The following is a 22,032-nucleotide window of genomic DNA, read 5'->3' as shown; positions in this document are numbered from 1 at the left end:
TATATCTTGCTTTCACCTCCCAAATGCTGACATGATAGGCCAGTGTCACCACAAAAAGTTGGGAAAGTTAATCTTTTGGCTACTAATATGCAGTGGAGAGAGATGTGAGCAACCTTACTGAAAATGCTAATGCCTGAATGGTGGATATCAATTAGGTAGTTTAAGTTCGACTTGGATAGGCTGGGCGCCCATATAGCCGCGAGGCAGTGAGTTCACCCCCCTGTACATTGTTTAATGATCATTGCAAGCTAGAGACCCTATGCCTACTCGAAGGAGGAGTGTCTACTGAGTGTAGGAAAAGTGTAGGGACAACTTTGCAGTTCAGGCCCGAGTTCTACTGCAGTGCCAGACTCCTCAGGTCTGGGGCTGTTCTGTGCCTGAGGTGGAAGCCAGGGCTGGAAACAGCAGTGCAATCTGTCACTGTGGGAGCTGTCCCTGTCACTCAAGCCTTACTAGCCAATCAGGGACTCCAGGTGGACCGGGCAGTTAGAATGGGAGAGCACTTCCGGTCCGCCATACTGCGGTCTTGGCTGAGGCTCTGTAGGAGTCAGTCGGCTGTGATTCCGTGTGCTTTGCTGTGATCTGTTGCCGGGAGCTGTGAGGAGAGCTGTGCGAGTTCGCAGCCTGCGCCATGGTGAGCTGGATCGCTGTCCAAATGCGGGGCGGATCCGGGGGAGCCCCTGTGGCGTTCGTCCAGGGGCTGCGGGAATCAGCGTCAGGTGTTCTCTGTTTGTTCACTTGAGTTCCCTGCACCTCCCTGAATGACGTCCTTAAGTTCCCCTGATTGCTCCTGCTCCGAGTATGAGGAGCCCGGAGCCTTTGTGTAAAAACATCCCTGAGGCTGACGTCACCATGCAGTGAGCGCCTCACTTGCTTTTACCGTCTCCAGGAAAGGCAGATTTTCTGACTGGCAGAGCTCTAGTTCCTCTGTGTCCTCTAAAGTTCTGCACCGGGCACGTGACATTCGGGCGTAGCATCCATCGCAGTTAACTCTGCGCAGTGATCAGTCTGTGTCACTAACACATTCGCATGTAGATGCCACGGAGGTCCAGTCACGTGCGTTAGTAAGGCCAGACTCACTGTGTTTCCCTGCCTGAGTTGTCAAAATTGACACAGTTTTATGGTGTGGGTTTTTTCCTTCTCATATTTTGTCGATCTTTTTTATTCTTTCCCAGGAAGTTGTTTTTGATTAGATTGTTTTCTTGGCTTGGTTGGTTGCTTGTGTATGGAGGTTTTGTTTTGTTTTGTTTTGTTTTGAAGCAGGATTTCTCTGTGTAGACTAGGCTGGCCTCACAGAAGTACAAATGTGCCTCTCCTTCCCAAGGGCTGGGATTAAAGGCGTGGGCCACCACTGCTTAGCTACAATATAGCCCCAGAGGATGTCACTCCTTTGTTGACCAATTTTCATTCATGAATACTGTTTCTCATCAGCTTTCTGTTGTTAAAAGCATAAATTGTTAGACTTTTCATTGAGCCTATGGATCTATAGCTCAAAATCTATATGATAGTGATATAATAGCCAAGATGGCAGGAAACCACATAGTTACTTTCTACTCAAGGGTTAGCTCAGCTCCCTGCTAAGGCAAGTTCATGCCAGTATACCCTGAGCCTTTCTCATGTACAAAAACCATGTTGACAACATGAGTAAGGTAGTACATGCAGAGACTATCCCACAACTGTGGACTTTGATGGACTAGGCCTTTGGTTTAATTGTTGGCAGATGGTACTGTCTATGCGCTGAAGTTACAGCTTGAATGGTACTGTCACCATAGAGTCAGGGCCCTTGTTACATCCCCCACTGGTCTTAGTGAATGTATCAAATCATGACTTCATCCTATTTTAGTTTAAGATGTAGGACCCCACTGTTAATCCAATCAGAACGAAAACTAAAGGCTCAGTCAGTGCCCAAAGCAGAGTAGTTAGCCAGGGGATCAAGAAAAGGGAAACTAGTATCAATTTTATCCCTAACCATAGCAGTAATTCTTAAATTAGTTCTGGTTAAATAGCATAGAAACAACAGTTTTGTTTTTGTTTTTTTCCAAAGCCAGACATAATTTCTTTTCTGTCAGAAGAAGTAAGTCAAAGCCTTTTCAATTTTGTAGGATCATTTCTAAGGGACTCTGTTGTTTTAATAGAAAATTTTTAATAGCATTAGATCTTGATCAACCTGTGTACTTAGTTTGTAAGGGATCAAAAGAGATAGAAGAGAGGCTGATTCTCTGGGTTTCTCCTGTTTGCCCAAGGCCAGAATCCTTTTAAGGGAACTTTTCTGGAATCCACAGTTTTAGAAACACTATTTGTATAAGGGGAACTTTCTTCTTTCTGGCATCCAGGGGGCTCAGCTGCAGGGCATGTGTAGAGCTGTAAAGTCTGTATTTCTATCTGCATAGGTAAACCCCTATATCTTTCCTTTCTGTAATACAACCTGACATTTAAACTGGACATCAGTGAGCAAAGGTCAACATAAATATGGGTTCCTGGTTTGTAGTTACATTAGCTAATATCTTCCTTGGATATATTTTTCTTAGTTTCCAGACCCAGGCCTGAGGCCACTTGGGGCTGTACCATGACCCTTTATTCATACCATGTAAGACTCAGGTGAAGGTAGAGAGGAAAGGAGTGGAAGGACCTGGAAAACCAACGAAACTTTAATTTGAATTGGTCCATAGTCCAGATATAGACATTTGGCAGTATTTATGGCATTAACTTTTTGATCTGGCTGTAGTGGATCCATGGTGTAATGCCCGCTACCTTCACTTCCACAGAGTGGAGAACACCTTTTAGGGTTCTTCCAGGCTAGGTGAACTGTCCCTTTGGCTACTCACTTGACCCAGACAGTATCATTAGACTAGAACAAGGGCATACTGGTGGTGGACTTGAAGGCTGGCTGGTTCTCTCAACTCAAGACTGCACTTAGTCACTTGAAAAAGGAATGGTTGGAGAATCCTGCCTAATGTAGTCTCTGAGCCCGTGAAAGAGCACAGTGCAGTGTACCTCCCCCATATGGGGTGAAGCTGGCCAAAGAAAAGCAAAGGAGGGAGCCATAGACATTTTTTGGTTGATTCTAATGAGAATTTTTTAAAAAGATTTTTGTTTGGAGTTGGTTTTTTTTTTTTTTTTAATGTCCTGTTTATTCTTTTTACTTGGCCAGAAACTCTAAGGTCTGTATGCACAATGAAGTTTGCTATGTATGTCTAAAGCTTTAGATATTTTTAAAACTTTGAAATATTATTTGTTTACATTTCAAATGTTATCCCCTTTCAGTTTCCCCTCTGCAAACCCCCATCCCATCCTGCCTTACCCTGCTCCTATGAGGGTGCTCACTCACCCACCCACTAATGCCTCACCATGCTAGCATTCCTCTACACTGGGGCATCAAGCCTTCACAGGACCAAGAGCCTCCCCTCCTATTGATACCTGATAAGTCAGTCTTTCCCCTAACTCCTCCATTGGGGTCCCCGTGCTCAGTCCAATGATTGGTTGCCGGTGTCCACATCTGTATTGGTCAGGACCTGGCAGAGCCTCTCAGGTGACAGCTGTATCAGGCTCCTGTCAGCAAACACTTCTTGGCATCAGCAATAGTGTCTGGGTTTGACATCTGCATGTGGGATTGATCCCCAGTCTCTGAATGGTTTTTCCTCCAGTCTTTGTTCCAATCTTTGTCCCTGTATCTTCTTTAGACAGGAGCAATTCTGGGTTAAAATTTTGGAGATGGGTGGGTGGCCCCATCCCTCAAGTGGAAGGGGGAAAGTGGGGTATGCCTGACCTCTGGATATGGTCTTGACAGGTTCTCCCTCCCTTTTGTGGGGTACTTCAGCTAATGTCACCCCTGTGGGGTCCTGGGAGGCTCTTGCTTTCCTGGCATCTGGGACTTTCTGGTTGCTACCCCCCCCCCAGTTCCCCATCCCCCATTTCTATACATCCCTGTTCAATTTTCTGACCCTCTGTACATTTCCTCCATTTCCTCCCATACCTGATTCTGCCCCTCTTCGTCCCAAGTCCCTCCCACCTTCTATTTCCCTTGATTATTCACTCTTTGGTCTTCCTTACTCTTGAGTTTCATGTGGTCCATATTGTATTGTGGGTATTCCATGCTTTTTGCCTAATATTCACTTATTAGTGAGTATATACCATGTATGTTCTTTTGTGATTGAGTTACCTCACTCAGGACATTTTCTAGATCCATCCATTTGCCTGCAAATTTCTTGGAGTCATTGGTTTTTTTTAATTGAATATTTTCTTTATTTACATTTCAAATACTTTCCTCTTTCTAGGTTTCTGCTTTGGAAACTCCCATCCCATTCCCATTCCCATTCCCCCTGTTTCTATAAAGGTACTCCCCTACCCACCCACTCCTGCCTTCCTGCCCCGGCATTCCCCTACACTGGGGCATCAAACACCCTCAGGCCCAAGGGCTACTCCTCCCACTGATGTCCAACAAGGCCATCCTCTGCCACATATGCAGCCAGAGCCATGGGTCCCTCCATGTGTAGTCTTTGGTTGGTGGTCCAGTCCCTGGGAGCTCCAGGGGGTCTGGCCTGTTGACACTGTTGCTCCCCATATGGGGCTGCAAACCCCCTCAGCTCCTTCAGTCCCTTCTCCAACTCCTCCATCGGGAACCCCATGCTCCATCCAATGGTTGGCTTCAAGCATCCACCTCTATTTGTCAGGTTCTGTCAAGGCCTCTAAGGAGACATCCATATCAGGCACCCATCAGCAAGCACTTCCTGGCATCCACAATAGTGTCCCAGTTTTGTGGTTGTATATGGGAAGGATCCTCAGATGGGGCAGGCTCTAGATGACCTTTCCTTCAGTCTCTGCTCCATACTGTCTCCATATTTCCTCCCGTGAGTATTTTGTTCCCCCTTCTAAGAAGCACTAAATCACCCATACTTTGATCTTCCTTCTTGGGCTTCATATGGTCTGTGAATTGTATCTTGGGTATTCTGAACTTTTGGGCTAATATCCACTCATCAGTAAGGGTATACTGTGTGTCTTCTTTTGTTACTGAGTTACTTCACTCAGGATGAAATTTTCAAGTTCCATTCATTTGCCTGTGAATTTCATGAAATCATTGTTTTTAATAGCTGAGTAGTACTCCATTATGTAAATGTGCCACATTTTCTGTATCCATTCCTCTGTTGAGGGACATCTGGGTTCTTTCCAGCTTCTGGCTATTATAAATANGGCTGCTATGAACATAGTGGAGCATGTGTTCTTATTACATGTTGGAGCATCTTCTGGGTATAAACCCAGGAGAGGTGTAGCTGGGTCCTCAGGTAGTACTATGTCCAATTTTTTAGGAACTACAAAACTGATTTCCAGAGTGGTTGAACCAGCTTGCAATCCTACCAGCAATGGAGGAGTGTTCCTCTTTTTCAACATCCTCACCAGCATCTGCTGTCACCTGGGTTTTTGATCTTAGTCATTCTGACTGGTATGAGGTGGAATCTCAGGGTCATTTTGATTTGCATTTCCCTAATGACTAAGGATGATGAATATTTATTTAGGTGCTTCTCTGCCATTCGAGTTTCCTCAGTTGAAAATTCTCTGCTTAGCTCTGTTCCCCAGTTTTTGATAGGGTTATTTGGTTCTCTGGAGTCTAAGTTCTTGAGTTCTTTGTATATATTGGATATTAGCCCTCTATTGGATATAGGATTGGTAAAAATCTTTTCCCAATCTGTTGGCTGCAGTTTTGTCCTGTTTATAGTGTCCTTTGCTTACAGAAGCTTTGTCATTTTATGAGGCCCCATTTGTTAATTGTTGATCTTAGAGCATAAGTCATTGGTGTTCTGTTCAGGAACTTTTGCCCTGTCCCCATGTATTCAAGACTCTTTCCCCCTTTCTCTTCTATTAGTTTCAGTGTATCTGGTTTTATATGGAAGTCCTTGATCCATCTGGACTTGAGCTTTGTACAAGGAGATAAGAATGGATTGATTCACATTCTTCTACATGCTGACCATCAGTTGAAGCAGCACCATTTGTTGAAAATGCTGGGGTTTTTCCACTAGAAGGTTTCAGCTTCTTTGTCAAAGGTCAAGTGACCATAGGTGTATGGTTTCAGTTCTGAGTCTTCAATTCTATTCCACTGATTTACCTGTCTATCTCTGTACCAATACAATGCAGTTTTATCACATTGCTCTATAGTATAGCTTGAGGTCAGGGATTGTGATTCCCCCAGATGTTCTTTTATTCTTAAGAATAATATTCACTACCCTGGGTTTGTTGTTATTCCAAATTAACTTGAGAATTGCTCTTTCTAACACTATGAAGAATTGAGTTGGAATTCTGATGGAGATTGCANTGAATCTGTAGATTGCTTTTAGTAAGATGACCATTTTTACTATATTAATCCTATCAATCCACGAGCATGGGAGATCTTTCCATTTTCTGAGGTCTTCCTAGATTTCTTTCTTCAGAGACTTGAAGTTCTTTTCATACAGATCTTTCACTTGTTTGGTTAGAGTCACACCAAGATATTTTATATTATTTGTGACAATTGTGAAAAGTGTCATGTCCCAAATTTCTTTCTCAGCCTGTTTATCACTTGTATAAAGGAAGGCTACTGATTTGTATCAGTTAATTTTATATCCAGCCACTTTGCTGAAGTTGTTTATCAGGTTTAGGAAGTCTCTGGTGGAATTTTTGGGGTCACTTAAGTATACTATTGTATCATCTGCAAATAGTGATAGTTTGACTTCTTCCTTTCCAATTTGTATCCATTTGACCTTCTTTTGTTGTCTAACTGTTCTGGCTAGGACTTCAAGCATCATATTGAATAGGTAGGAGAGAGTGGGCAGCCTTGTCTAGTCCTTGATTTTAGTGGGATTGCTTCAAGTTTCCCTCCATTTAGTTTGATGTTGGCTACTGGCTTGCTGTATATTACTTTTACTATGCTTAGGTATGGGCCTTTAATTCCTGATCTTTCCAAGACTTTTAACATGAAGGGATGTTGGATTTTATCAAATGCTTTCTCATCATTTAATCAAATGACCATGTGTTGTTTTTTTTTCCTTTGAGTTTGTTTATGTAGTGAATTAAGTTGATGGATTTCCATATATTGAACCATCCCTGCATCCCTGGGATGAAGCCTACTTGATCATGGTGAAGTATTGTTTTGATATGTTCTTGGATTCAGTTTGTGAGATTTTTTTTTTTTTTTTGAGTATTTTGCATCAATATTCATAAGGGAAATTGGTCTGAAGTTCTCTTTCTTTGTTGGGTCTTTTTGTGGTTTTTAGTATCAGCATAACTGTGGCTTCATAGAACTAATTGGATAGTGTTCCTTCTGTTTCTATTTTGTGGAATAGTTTGAGAAGGGGTCTGATAGAATTCTGCACTAAAACCATCTGGTTTTAGACTTTTTTAACTGGTTAGGAGACTTATAATGATGACTGTTTCTATTTCTTTAGGTGATATGGGACTGTTTAGATGATTTATCTGATCCTGATTTAACTTTGGTATTTGGTATCTGTCTAGAAGATTGTCCATTTCATCCAGGTTTTACAGTTTTGTTGAATATAGGCTTTTATAGAAGGATCTGATGTTTTGTTTTTTTTTTTTTAATTTCCTCAGTTTCTGTTGTTATGTCTACCTTTTTATTTCTGATTTTGTTCATTTGGATACTGTCTCTGTGCCCTCTGGTTAGTCTGATTAAGGGTTTATCTTGTTGATTTCCTCAAAGAAGCAGCTCCTGGTTTTGTTGATTCTTTGTATAGTTCTTTTTGTTTACACTTGGTTGATTTCAGCCCTGAGTTTGATTATTTCCTGCTCTCTGCTCCTCTTGGGTGTATTTACTTCTTTTTGTTCTAGAGCTTTCAGGTGAGTTTTCAAGCTGGTGGGGTATGCTTCCTCCAGTTTCTTTATGGAGGCACCCAGAGCTATGTGTTTTCCTCCTAGTACTACTTTCATTGTGTCCCATAAGTTTAAGTATGGTCTGCCTTCCTTTTCATTAAATTCTAAAAAGTCTTTAATTTCTTTATTTCTTCCTCAACCAAGTTATCATTGAGTAGGGCATTGTTCAGCTTCCACGCATGTGTGGGCTTTCTGCTGTTTTAGTTGTTATTTAAGACCAGCCTTGGTCTGTGGTGATCTGATAGGATGCATAGGATCATTTCATTCTTCTTGTATCTCTTGTGGCCTGTTTTGTGACTGATTATATGGTCAGTTTTGGAGAAGGTAACCATGATGTGCTGAGAAGAAGGTATATCCTTTTGTTTTAGGATAAAATGTTCTATAGATATCTGTTAAATCCATTTGGTCTGTAACTTCTGTTAGTGTCACTGTGTCTCTGTTTAGTTTCTGTTTCCATGATCTGTCCATTGACGAGAGCAGGCTTTTGAAGTCTCCACTATTATTGTGTGTGGTGTGATGTGTGCTTTGAACTTTAGTAATGCTTCTTCTATGAATGTGGGTGCCCTTGCATTTGGAGCATAGATGTTCATAATTGAGAGTTCTTGGTAGATTTTTCCTTTGATGAGTATGATGTGTCTTTCCTTATCTTTTTTGATAACTTTTGGTTGAAAGTCAATTTTATTCAATATTAGAATGACTACTCTAGTTGTTTCTTGGGACCATTTGCTTGGAAATTTTCTAGCCCTTTACTCTGAGGTAGTGTCTCTTTTTGTCACTGAGATGTGTTTCCTATATGCAGCAAAATGTTACATCCTAATTACGTATCCCGTCTGTTAGTCTATGTCTTTTTATTGGGGAACTGAATCCATTGATTTAAGATGTTCAAAGATAGTAATGAATAGTGATTGTTCCTTCCTGTTATTTTTGTTGTTTGAGGTGGGATTATGTTTGTGTGGCTATCTTCTTTTGGGTTTGTTGAAAGATTACTTTCTTGCTTTTTCTAGTGTGTAGTTTACCTCCTTGTATTGGAGTTTTCCATCTGTTATCCTTCGTAGGGCTGGATTTATGGAGAGATATTGTGTAAATTTGGTTTTGTCACGAAATATGTTGGGTTCTCCATCTATAGTAATTCAGAGTTTTGCTGGGTATAGTAGCCTGGACTGGCATTTGTGATCTCTTAAGGTCTATATAACATCTGCCCAGGATCTTCTAGCTTTTATAGTCTCTAGTGAAAAGTCTGGTGTAATTCTGGTAGGTCTGCCTTTATATGTAACTTGACCTTTTTCCCTTACTGCTTTTAATATTTTTTGTTTAGTGCATTTGGTGTTTTGATTATTATGTGACAGCAGGAATTTCTTTTCTGGTCCAATCTATTTGGAGTTCTGTAGACTTCTTGTATGTTCATGGGCATCTCTTTAGGTTAGGGAAGTTTTCTTCTATAGTTTTGTTGAAGATATCTGCTGATCCTTTTAAATTGGGAATCTTCACTCTCTTCTCTACCTATTATGCTTAGGTTTCATCTTCTCATTGTGTCCTGGATTTCTTGGATGCTTTGGGTGAGGAGCTTTTTGCTCTTTACATTTTCTTTGACTGTTATTTTTATGTGAATTTGACACAAACTTCAGTCATCTGAAAGGAGGAGGTTTCAATTCAGAAAATGACTTCATGAGATCAAGTTGCAGGCAAGTCTGTAGGGTATTTTCTTAATTAGTGATTGGTGGGGAGGGCCCAGCCCATCATGGGTGGAGCTATTCGTGGATTGGTGGTCCTGCATTGTGTAAGAAAGAAGGCTGAGCAAGCCAGTAAGTCACACCCTCCATCACCTATATATCAGCTCCTTCCTCTAGATGCTTACCCTGTTTGAGTTACTTTCCTGACTTCCTTTAATGATGAACTATGTTGTGGAAGTGTAAGCCCAAGAAACAGATACTCAAGTTGCTTTTGTTCATGTGTTTATTATGGCCATAGAAACCCTAAGATAGACACATCATCACTACCCTCTTTCCTGTTCCCATCTGTTTCTTTACTATCTAAACAGCAGCAACATATTCTGTCTCATAGACTCATAAGCAGTCTATTCAAAGACTGATTTCTGGTAGATACTAGTTTAACATTTCTTATCCTGGCATTGTCACTTAGGCCTAAAATCTCAATACTTGGCGGGCTGGGCAGTGGGGAGTAAGGGCTTGAACAGACAGCTTGGCTATTTGGCAGAGGATAGACTCAAGAACACACGAATGAATACATATTTGTTGCATTTGACTTTTGGTGAATTAGGATTTTAGCATTCTATGGGTGGTATGACAAGCTACTATCCTATACATGCCTTAGTGTACTCTTTGTAGATGATCACTCCATTACACTAAGGGAAATGAAATATGGAGGAGAATATGCAGGTACGGTGGATATTAGGACATATCAGGACTGTGCTTACCTGCGCCCTCATCCCAGTCTCTCTGTCCTGCTTTGAACAGAAACCATGCCTCAGTGTAGCATCCTGGAAGAAAGCTCCAGCTTTATAACCATATAGACATTCTTTGAACTGTCAGCTTCCAAATAATGACAAAAAGACCTTTTATTATTTATCAAAACGTTGGGCCTTAGCTTACTCTTGTTCCCAACTAGGACTTATAAATTAAATTAACCCATTTATGTTAATCTATGTTATGCTACGTGGCTCATTTTCTTGCCTCAGTTTCATATGTCCAACTCCTCCAACTCTCACTGGTGAGTCTTCCCAGGCTTGATTCTTTCCCTGAGTTTCTATCTCTGCTGAAAGTTCTGCCTCTCCTCTCCTGCTCAGCTGTTACCCATTCAGCTCTTTATTAAACCAATCAGAAAGTGTTGGGTGGAGGGTTTACAAAACACTATGAAGCCATACACAGTCCACAAAAAGATCACCCCAATGTCTCCTTTTAATCCAATATAAGGCTCTTTTTTTTTTCTTTTGCCCATCTTTGTAAAGACAAGGTAAGCAGTCTCTCATAAGTCCTGCATCACAAAGATGTCTGTCAGATATACTGATCCAGATGGATGCTCCAACATTATAGAGGTATTTTGAGGAACTGTCTAGTCAGCTACCTAACTCTGTTATTTCTATGGTTTGGGAAGCTGCTTGCCTACAATTCCTCCATACTTAGGTAATATGTATTCCTTCTCAGGTCTCTGATGGGGTTGAAGACTAGTTAGTTGTAGTCTCACATATAAACTGAAGTTTTATAGGATTTAAGAAAGTATTTAAAGGTCTCTGAAGATGTTTTTAGGTTGGTAATGCAGGTTATGATAGAAAATGATTAGGTGCAGAACTTTGAACTAACCAAGATAGGATAAATGGTAACATACTTTCTCCAAGGCTGCCAAATACAGATGGACTGGACATTGTGAATGTAAATCTTACCTGATAGGTTTTATAATTGCTTTTATTGTATATAGTTTGCTGGTGTGAGAAAAAAAGCCTTTTATTGGACTAAAAGAGAGAAATGTAAAAAGAGTCTCTTGTGCACTGTATGGAAGCACCACCTGGTCAGTAAAACTCTGATGGCCTCTTAGCTGAGGCAGAAAGTAGAAGGTGAGACAACTGGCAGAGGGAGATTAGAATTGTGGAAGATAATCAGAAAGAGATTTGCCTTGGACTCTGAGGAAGTCGGATGCATGAAATTTAGGAAAGGTAACTGGACATATGGCATATATAGAATAGAATAAATGTGATATTAAGGGGCTGGTGAGATGGCTCAGTGGGTAAGAGCACCTGACTGCTCTTCTGAAGGTCCTGAGTTCAAATCCCAGCAACCACATGGTGGCTCACAACCATCCATAACAAGATCCGACGCCCTCTTCTGGGGTGTCTGAATACAGCTACAGTATACTTACATATAATAAATAAGTAAAAAAAAATGTGATATTAAGTTATGAGCTAGTCAGAGAATTCTGCCTAGGCATATGAAATAATAATGTCTCAGAGTTGTTATATTGGGTGCAAGGATGAGGGTGGAAAAACACATGGTTATAAGAATCCAATTAGTTCTTTTTGTAAACTGAAGTCTCTTGTTGTTAATCTCTCCCCCCTCAAGAGTACCCCACAGGCTCCTTGCCAGCATTCATTTTCTGACTGTAATGAGTCCTTTTCAGCAGTAGTAAAAAAAAATGTATCACAATTTCTCCTGGGTCTATTCCTGCAAATCAGTAAAGTCTCATTTTTCCTATCAGAATCAATTCAGAAACCATTTCTACATAGGTCTTTAATTTTTTTACTCTGCTGGTGTGGTAAAAATATCTATTCTAAGATATTCTCTCCGCGTAAGAATTCCTATAGGAGAATAAGTAGAAGGCAAAAGAACTAAAATACAACTCAGCTTTGGATCTAAAGGGCATACATGGGCATCCTGTGATTTCTTTTCTACCACAGCCAACTATGTTTCAGTTTCACCTGATACTTTTCTTGGACTATTCAAGTCATAATCACCTTGTAAGGTTTGAAATAAATTACTTAGCTCTTGAATTGTTAATCCAATTCTGAGTCTTAGCCATTTACTATTTCTCAACAATTTTTGAAAATCATGAAGTGTTATCTCCTTATTTGTACCTTCTGCGGTCAAATTTTCTGTAGACCTACCTTATATCCTAGACAGTTAATAGAATCTCTACTTTATATTTCTTCAGGAGCAATTTGTAATCCCCAAGAAGGCAAAAATCTCTTAATCAAATACTTTTTTTTTAAGGTATTTGCATCTGAATCAGCAGGCAGAGTATTACCCATATAATGGTAAATTATAGACTGAGGAAATTGTTTACAAATTATCTCTAACGGCTGCTGTACAAAATATTGTCACTAGGTAGGACTGTTTAACATTCCTTATGGAAACACTTTTCATTCATACTTTTGCTTATGTTCTTGTGCTTGCCTTTTGCCATCTGTTTATCTCTGGTTTTAACTGGTCTGGGTTTCTTAGACTGTAGCAGGCCTCCTTGGAGGCAGGTAGAGCTGTGTGACCTGGTTAGAGCAGGCCTACTGTGTTCCTGTGTCCTTGTGTCCCTAGTTAGATCAGATCTCCTGGAAGACAGGCTAGCTTTGGGGTCTGCAAGCGGGCATGTTAATTTGTGTTCCTGGTTATGACAGACCTCCTGGGAGACAGATGGGCTGTTTTCCTAGTTATTTATATCCTCCTTAAAGGCCTCTATTGTCTTCATGAGATGGGGTTTTAGGTCAGAATCTTGCTCCTCAGCTGTGTTAGGGTTTCCAGGGCTTGCTGTGGTAGGAGAACTGGGTTCTGATCGTGCCACATTTCATTGTCTTCTGTTGCTTTTATTCTTGTGGTTGCCTTTCACCATCTGGTTATCTCTAGTGTTAACTGGCCTGGTTGTCTCGGATTGGAGCATCTCCTGGGAGGCAGGCAGTACTGTCTCTGGTTAAAGCAGGCCTCCTATGTCCCTGGTTAGAACAGGCCTCCTGTGTCTCTGGTTAGAGCCATCCTCCTGTGTCCCTTGTTAGGGCAGACTTCCTGGAAGACAGGCAAGCTGTTGGGTGGGAGGTGGGACCAGGCATGGCAGTCTGCCATGGGTGCAGGTGGAGGTGCAGACCAGAAGGGCAATGGGACTCAGGCAAAGCAGGATAGAACTCATGTATACTGGACTGTGGAGTTCACCTTTGTCCCTGGTTAGGGCAGACCTCCTGGGAGACAGGAGGTGGTGGGGTCCCTGGTGCAGGCACACCTTTCTCCAGAATCACCATTTCTATTATGTTTTTGTGTGTATGTGTATAAATACATTTCGTATATTTGCATTTATGCTCTCTCTATATATACATACATATATGTGATATGCTTTAGGATGCAGTGACTTTTATGGATGTGCATGTGAACTTCTCTCAGGAAGAGTGGGCTTTGCTGGATACTTCTCAGAAGAGTCTCTACAAAGATGTCATGCTGGAGACCTACTGGAACCTTACTTGTATAGGTAATAACATGAAATTTCCTTCACTTCATAAGTTAGGGAAACAAACCTTTCTTAGAGATGAGTGCTCTTCTGTAATTTTGATTGTGAAAAAAATGAATGTGGTGAATAAATTAAGCATTGTTACAAGATTCAGTGAAGACAATAATTTAAATTTTACATAATTTCCAACAGTATCTCATACATTTTCTGGTTCTATATTTTAGGCTATGAATGGGAAGACCACAATAATGAAGAATGTTGTCAAAGCTCTAGAAGACATGGAAGGTAATTTTCATGTGGAAGCTGATACATAATGTACCTCTGAAGAAATTTATAATGTACCCTGAAGTTTTAATGAAGAAAAAAATAATGTAAGCACAGTTTTGTGAGGATTTTTAAATTCTTACACACTGCCTTAGTCCCTTTCTATTCCTGTGCAAAACATCACTACCAAGAAGCAAGTTGGGGAGGAAAGGGTTTATTCGTCTTACACTTCCATACTCCTGTTCATCACCAAAGGAAGTCAGGACTGGAACTCAAGCAGGTCAGGAAGCAGAACCTGATGCAGAGGCCATGGAGGGATGTTTCTTACTGGCTTGCTTCCCCTGGCTTGCTCAGCTTGCTTTCTTATAGAATCCAAGACTACCAGCCCAGAGATGGTACCACCCACAAGGGGATCTCCCCACTTGATCACTAATTGAGAAAATGCCTTACAGCTGGATCTCACGGAGGCATTTCCTTACCTGAAGCTCCTTTCTCTGTGATAACCCCAGCTTGTGACAAGTTGACACACAAGTACACACACCATACAGTTCAATCTCAGGTAGCTAATTAGTAGCCCAATAAGAAACAAGAGAAGGAACCAAAGCCTTAGAAGATGTCACAATTTTAATCACAGCCTCATAAGAACCCTTTTGTATAAGTGTCTATCTACTTAATTTTATTCCATTGAAATATCATAAATGACATATACATTAATTAGGGTATTAGTGTATGTCCAAGACCTGTTACAAATGAATCATAGTAAAGCTAGTATTACTCATATACTTGTAGCGACTTAGTGTAGTTTAGGCAGACAGCAGTTTATAAGAGTTAAGAAGATTGTTGTGGTGGAGAAACTTGAGTCCCTATACCATGCATCTATGAGGAACAGAGCATTAATTAAACTGTATGAATACAACATGAAAATCTTTTATTTGTTATTCTTCTTTTAATAGGTATTTCAACTGTTCTCAGTATAGTACATGTAAAGCAAAGGGCTATGGAAAGAAGCAGTGCACCTCTCTTTTTCCCAGAACAATTAGAAGATATGTAGTCATCCCCACTATGAGAAGACATGGTGAATGTGATATAAGTTTACAAGTAAATGATTTTCCAGCTTCAATGGGAATTCACCAAAATACTCCCAATGGAGAAAAGCCTTATGAATACAAGGAATGTGGAAAAGCTCCTGTCTGTCATGGTTTACTTTGCATATGTAGTGTGACTCACACTATAGGAAAATATTATGAATGCAATCAGTGTGGTAAAGATCTTAGTTCTTCTTTTTCTCTTCAAAGATGTAAAATAGCTCATCTAGGAAAAGAGCATAATGGATGTGAGCCAAGTAGTAAAAGCTTTAACTATCACAGGTATCTTCAAATACAGAACACAACCTACAATGAAGAGTATCTCTATGATTATATTCAATGTGATAAAGCCTCTTTACAGTTACACCAAAGAAATAATTCCAAAATAACATCCTATGAATATAATGAAAGAGATAAAGACATTACATTTCACAGTAATCATCACATATGTAAGATAAATATTAGAGACACAAAGTATGAATATCATCAATGTGGTAAAACCTTTGCATGTCCTAATTACCTTCAAATACATGAAAGGATTCATACTAGAAAGAAACCCTATGAATGTAATCAGTGTGGTAAAGTTTTTGCATATAAAAGTCATTTTCACAAGCATCAAAGAATTCATACTGGTGAGAAACCCTATGAATGCAATCAATGTGGTAAAGCCTTTTCATGTAATGGTAATCTTCAAATACATGAAAGAATTCATACTGGTGAGCAACCCTATAAATGTAATCAATGTGGTAAAGCCTTTGCATATAGCAATAGTCTTCACAAGCATGAAAGAACTCACACTGGGGAGAAACCCTATGAATGTAATCATTGTGGTAAAGCCTTTACATGTCACAGTACCCGGCAAATACATGAAAGAATTCATACTGGGGAGAAACCATATAAATGCAGTCAATGTGGTAAAACCTTTGCACGTAGCAGCCATGTTAAAATGCATGAAAGAATTCATACTGGAGAGAAACCCTATAAATGCAATCAATGTGGTAAAGCCTTTGCATATCACAGTCATCTTCAAAGGCATGAAAGAATTCATACTGGAGAGAAGCCTTATGAATGTAATCAATGTGGTAAAGCCTTTGCATATCGCAGTAGTCTTAGACTACATGAAACAAGTCATACTGGAGAGAAACCTTATGAATGTAACCAATGTGGTAAAACCTTTGCCTGTTCCAGCTATCTTCAAATACATGAGAGAATTCATACTGGAGAGAAACCCTTTCAATGTAAGCATTGTTGTAAAACCTTTTCATATCGCAGTAGTCTTCACATGCATGAAAAAAATCATACTGGAGAGAAACTCTTTGAATGTAAGAAATGTGGTATATCCTTTGCACAAATTGGTACCCTTCAAAAGCATGAAAGAAAGCATACAGACAAAGAAGAAAATTCCCCTGAAGGATAGTAATTGAGATATAGCATTTCAAACCATATTCATTTTCTCCACTAAGTTCTCTCACTGGTTTTTGAGTAACAGTACAACTATTACATCGTTAAAATGTTGTCTCCTTTTCAAGCCACAAACATGTTGTCATCTAAGAATAAAGGAACCCATTGTCTCATGACAATTTAAATAGTAAAATCTATGTGTAAATGAAAATGTTATTTATGTTGTCATTATTTTTTATATTACATAAGTTTATACTAAGGAAAATATACTTGTTCTTAATATTTTCTTAGAATCACAAATGAATAGCAGAGAATTATCTTAGGGTTTGAAGGTGGTTGTTGCTAAGCTTGTTGACCTGACTTCATTCTCTTGGATAGCTACATCACTCATGGGAGTTTTTCTCTGAATAATATACTTGGGTTTTATGCATACCAACATACCAGATTGTAACATAAATATTATTGAAATTGAAATAAAGCCAATGGGTTAGTTCTTTCATCAGTTTAGGGTACTTCCTGCCAAATTTAACTAGATTGGTGTGGTCTCTATTTTACACATAGAGAAACTAGAGAATAGACACCTGTAAGTTGTTCACTAACTAGTATATGCACACCATGGCACATGTGTAAACACACAGTTTAGAAATTTTAAAAAGATGAAATTAACAAAGCAAAGAAATTAACCAAAATATTGAGAGCATAAGACATTATTTACCCATTGTGATTAATGCATTGTAAAGTTCCAGGAAGTATTGCATTCAAAGCACTTAGGGTTCCTGTTTAAATCTTACATTATCCTTTCATTCTCTGCTTCAAAGATAGGTCATTTTAAAAACATATGCGATCTAGGTGGAGTGATGCATATGTGTAGTGAATCAAGAATAAAGGTGTCTAATAAAATGATCCATGTTTTTTTCTAGGCATTGCAATACTTGGACTTTATATTTTGAACCAGAATATATGTTCAGATATTGAGCATAACATTGTAAAGCAATGTAAATCATGTGTAATTCTGTTTCATTGAAGAACCTGAGTAGGTAAAAATCAGTGAAGTTTCTCTAGAAATCAGGGTATCCTTACCCACTTTTGTGGCATCTATAAATACTACTTGTGCAGAAAGTATATGCTGAGGCCTGGAATATCTAGGAAATAGACTAACATGTCTTTATGCAAATCAGTAGTTTCACTGAAAGGAAAATGATGATCAACTTGAAAAGGATATGTGGAAAAAGCCAGTGCTACATCATCTGAAACATTCACTAAAGTTTACAACTGTTTTTTATCATAAGGAATAATTTTTTTTTTCTTTTTTTACATATGACCAATTATGGTTTATTATGGACAAATGGTAGAAAATAATATTGGTGCCATCCACAAGCAAAGTCCCTTGAGGCATATGTAAAGACGGTTACTAAAAGTTTGCTTTGTTTTTTGTGAAGTCAAGTGCTAGCTATTAGTTAGATTTTGTTTTCCTTCTTTTCAAATATATCAGAATATCAGAATAGTTAGCATCACCTTATCAGTAATCAAATACACTAGATTCCAATGTTGCTGTCCACAGCTAGAATGTTCAGGTGATCTTACTGGATTCCTTTTGAGTTCTTGATTATATCTCAAATCCTAAACAGCTGAGAGGGTCCTGCTGACCCCAAAAAGAAATTAACAGCGAACAAACTCCAATTTTTTTGGTATAATTATTATGAGTACATTGACCAAATAAACCCTATAGCTATCAGCACAGTGGATTGAGCTGTGCTGAGTTTTTCTGCAGGTCTGGTCATGTCAGCTAATTCAGCACATACCAATCCCCATTTCATTATCGGAGCCCAGAAAAGAAAACTGTTCTGGGGCCTGCCAGGTGGTTGTAAAGCAGCCTCAATTTCTTTGGCAGCAACAAGTCCACTTTATCCAATGAGTTGGTGGTAGGTGGCCCACAGGCCTCGGGCACCAGCAGCTGCCATCTCGGCAGCCTAGGAGCTGGGTGGGAGCACTGCTGTGTCCATATTCCTGACTGACAACGATGTCCACTTCTGCCCTAGGGCTCCCTTCCCAGCCTCTGCCAGCCTGAGGTGAAGCACCTAGAGGCCGAGTCCGGCTATGGGGCAGAGGCTCAGCAAAAGCCTTCCCTAGCCTGCTTCCTGCGAGCAGGTCGGGGAGATAGAGAGGAATAAAATTTTCTATTGGTTCTTGACCAAATAATTGTTTTGTCTAAAACCTGCCCAGAATTATTGGTCCAGAAACCACAGACTAATACAGAGTGAAAACTTTTTTGAACTAACAGAAAAATGTATCCATTCTATTGCCCTGTTATCACAGAGCAATTCCATAGTGATACTGTGAGAAATGATAGCTAATAATGCAGGAACAGTATAGGGATATGAGATATGCTGAACTTGATTATTCCTAAGTGCATTTTCATCCTGTTTTAATACTATACATGCAGGTTCAGTGCATTCTTTAGACGATGACAGATTAAAATTCTCCTTAAGAACATCAAATAAAGGTTGTGGTTGTGCTGTGGGAATTTTTAGCATAGGTCTAACTCAATTCAAGTCCCCTAGCTGTTTATTGGAAATCATTTGAGATTTTCAGATGTCTTTTCTAAACTCTACTCATTTAAGAATGATTACTGAAGACATTATCAGATTTTCTTGATAGAAGATTGGAATAATATATTGATTTCTATTGGGGAAGTTATAATGAATCCATAGTGGATTAACCCAATTTTTTACTTCAACAAATAACTTCTAGAGTTTTATTATTTTTAGCCAAAACAAAATATCATCCATATAATGTATAATAAAAGCCAGAGGGTATAACTCCCTAGCTCTCTTCAAAGCAGTAGCAACAAATTTTTGACACCAAGTTGGGGCTGTTTGTCATTCCTCGTGGTAAAACTTTCCAAAGACATCTTTCCATTGATTCAGATAAGTTAAAAAAAAAAAAAAAAAAAAAAAAAAAAAACACTGAAAGCAAGTCTTTTACAGTATATTAAGTNATAATAAAAGCCAGAGGGTATAACTCCCTAGCTCTCTTCAAAGCAGTAGCAACAAATTTTTGACACCAAGTTGGGGCTGTTTGTCATTCCTCGTGTTAAAACTTTCCAAAAACATCTTTCTTTAGATTCAGATAAAAAAAAAAAAAAAAAAAAAAAAAAAAAAGAGTACACTGAAAGCAAGTCTTTTACAGTATATTAAGTCATGCCTTAGGAGTAGTAACAGCTGTTGGAAATCCTGGTTGTAAAGGTCCCATGAATTCCATGGTAGCATTTACTTGATATAGATCCTGCAGCAAACACCATTTTCCTTACCTTTGTTGCAAATCCCTGAACTCCAACTGGCAGAGACAGGGGCAAAAAACGACACAAACGCCAAGGCAGGTTTCAAGCAGCTTCTATTTCCAACAGCTTTTTCCTCTCCCTCTCACAAACACCTTTCTCTAACCCTCTCCTGTCTCCAACTAACTCCAACTTCTTTCTTCAATTGTTTTCTCCAGCTGAACTGTTTACAGCTTTTTCCCATAGCATTCTCCCCCCTCCCTCCCTCCGGGGCACATCCTGTTTTTCTCAGTTCTCTGAGCTCCTTCAAAACAACATTCTCCCTCCCGCCTGGGGTGCATCCTGTTTTCATCAGTCCTGACCTAATCCCTCCCCCCCTCTCCTGGATCCTTTCAGAGTTCAGCAGGGAGGCCAGTGACTCATCAGGTTGGCAGCACATGATCGTCTGCACAGGCTCAGCAGGCTCAGATTCTTGCAGCCAGGGAACACGGGCTTGGCATGCCCGCTCCCCACAACCTTAATCGCCAAAAAAGGAGAATTGCATCAACTGTCAGATTCTTTTATCTGCTCTTTTTCCAGATGTTCCAACAATAATGACTGGGAGACCAGTATTTTTTATTTTTTACGAGGCCACTTATATATCCAGATGGGATCCTCAGAAAACCAGGTTACATGGGTTATGATATTCTTCAGCAGCTCCTAGCAAAAATACCCCAAATCTTGTCTGTTTTTAGAATGGGATTTCAAAATTCAGTTATTTCTTGCAACTCTTTCCTCAGACTCTTTCTAGCAGTTGATCCTTGTGAGAACATCATCTGTTCAGCAGGGGTATTAGGCACAAACAGATAACATCCCTAGGCTTTAAAGAACATTTCCTCATAAATTAACTGCTAGCTGTTGCAGCACATATGCCTGGAAGGAACCTGATTTACCCTCATCAGTTTTCCAATTAAGAATTTTGGAACTTTTTGAGGCCCATGGGAAACTCCTACTCATCAGAGATCTGCTTGGGTGCCATGGATAGGCCAGTGGGAAGGCCAAAATTGGTAGGAAAGAAGTAAAATATTGGCACCAATGTCTGGCAATCACTCAAATTTCTTACCAGCTATCCATAGAGGCCTGGTGGGTCCCTCTTTAATAATTCCATCCAGTAAACATCTGAGGACCTAAAAACATTCTGTGCCACATTCCTAAACAGACATTTCCCAAATAAACATTGCTCAATAACAGTTGAGCAATACATTGTCCGTTTCCTAAAGTTTGGGTGCCAATAGGATCAGAAACCATAGCTGCAATCTCACTAATCTCCTTCTGTAGTTCCTGGAAAAGTCTGAGCCCTGTATGGTCACACTACTTTTGCCTGTTATCAACCCAGACACTCCTTATGGCAAAAGGCCCAAATATCCCAGTAGGCATGGCCGGGACCTCCATTTCTTGTGTTAATATGTATCTGGAGTTGAGACTGAGATCACGTCTGGAGCTGTATAAAATTTTCCTGGAAAGAGTGGTTGTTGGGATGGCATTCACTTCTGAAGATAAGTCTGAGGCTTTCATCCTGTTTCTATGAGGAAATAAAAATACAAGTAAGTAAATAAATAAATAAATAAACAAAAGGCCATTCTTCACTACCACTCAGGGAATCTACACTCATTTCCCCCATCAATTTCCTTGTATACAGTGAGTATAAACCTGGAAATTTTAGCCATCAAGACCTGAGCTTTGTAGACATTGTCAGCTAAAATGTCCAGAATGACCATATTTAAAGATCTATTGCCATTATTTTTATTCATTTTTTTCCTTGTTGGATGACTGCCAATAATTAAGGCACCTTTTGGCATTGGAGGGCAGCAGCCAGAGAGAAACTTGTGAATATTAATGCCAATATCAACACAGAAGCAGATGTGATCAATATCTCTATTTTTTTTTTTCTAAAAGGATGGATGGCAGTCTGGTATGCGGCAATAATATTCTCATACACCAGTTGTTTAACACTTCCCATTCCCATATCCTCATTAACCACCAGTCTGTTGACTACCTGAAAAAAATGGAGTGAACACAGTTCATGTACTGAGTCATGTAAGGAGAATTCTGTGGGGCAGTGGTCCATGCAATCAGACAGAAGAACTAGTAAGATAGTAACAAAGTTAAAACTCATAATTGAGAACGGCAGGAGTTCAAACTAGCTCCCAACTAGATTGCTCTTCTGGAGCACAAGACCAT

At 39.7% G+C, this 22,032-nt stretch overlaps 1 protein-coding gene and 1 pseudogene across 2 annotated transcripts; one reads left to right on the top strand and one right to left on the bottom strand.

Annotated features, from left to right (window-relative positions):
• Positions 1-523: 523 nt before the first annotated feature.
• Positions 524-16,742, top strand: LOC110326160 (zinc finger protein OZF-like). 2 transcript variants are annotated; one of them, XM_021204327.2, is made up of 4 exons: positions 524-634; positions 13,680-13,806; positions 14,010-14,156; positions 15,003-16,742. In XM_021204327.2, the coding sequence occupies exons 3-4, from the start codon at positions 14,080-14,082 to the stop codon at positions 16,549-16,551; spliced, it is 1,626 nt and encodes a 541-aa protein (XP_021059986.1). In that variant the 5' UTR covers positions 524-634; positions 13,680-13,806; positions 14,010-14,079; the 3' UTR covers positions 16,552-16,742. The 2 variants fall into 2 exon arrangements, with proteins under 2 accessions (XP_021059986.1, XP_021059984.1); XM_021204325.2 differs by having other exon boundaries at positions 14,010-14,070; positions 15,003-16,740.
• A 1,281-nt stretch (positions 16,743-18,023) lies between these two features.
• Positions 18,024-18,496, bottom strand: LOC110326682 (annotated as a pseudogene).
• Positions 18,497-22,032: the final 3,536 nt, after the last annotated feature.

This window comes from Mus pahari, chromosome 9 (genome assembly GCF_900095145.1).
Source record: "Mus pahari chromosome 9, PAHARI_EIJ_v1.1, whole genome shotgun sequence".
Taxonomy (NCBI): domain Eukaryota; kingdom Metazoa; phylum Chordata; class Mammalia; order Rodentia; family Muridae; genus Mus; species Mus pahari.
The sequence above is the reverse complement of the archived record's forward strand: the minus strand, read 5'-3'. Positions and strand labels throughout refer to the sequence as shown.

What these genes read in the sequence shown, in the direction of transcription:
- LOC110326160 (XM_021204325.2), top strand. An exon ending in CTGGAACCTTACTTGTATAG is followed by an intron (nt 13,807 to 14,009) that starts GTAATAACATGA and finishes TCTATATTTTAG; the next exon opens with GCTATGAATGGGAAGACCAC. An exon ending in AGCTCTAGAAGACATGGAAG is followed by an intron (nt 14,071 to 15,002) that starts GTAATTTTCATG and finishes TTCTTTTAATAG; the next exon opens with GTATTTCAACTGTTCTCAGT.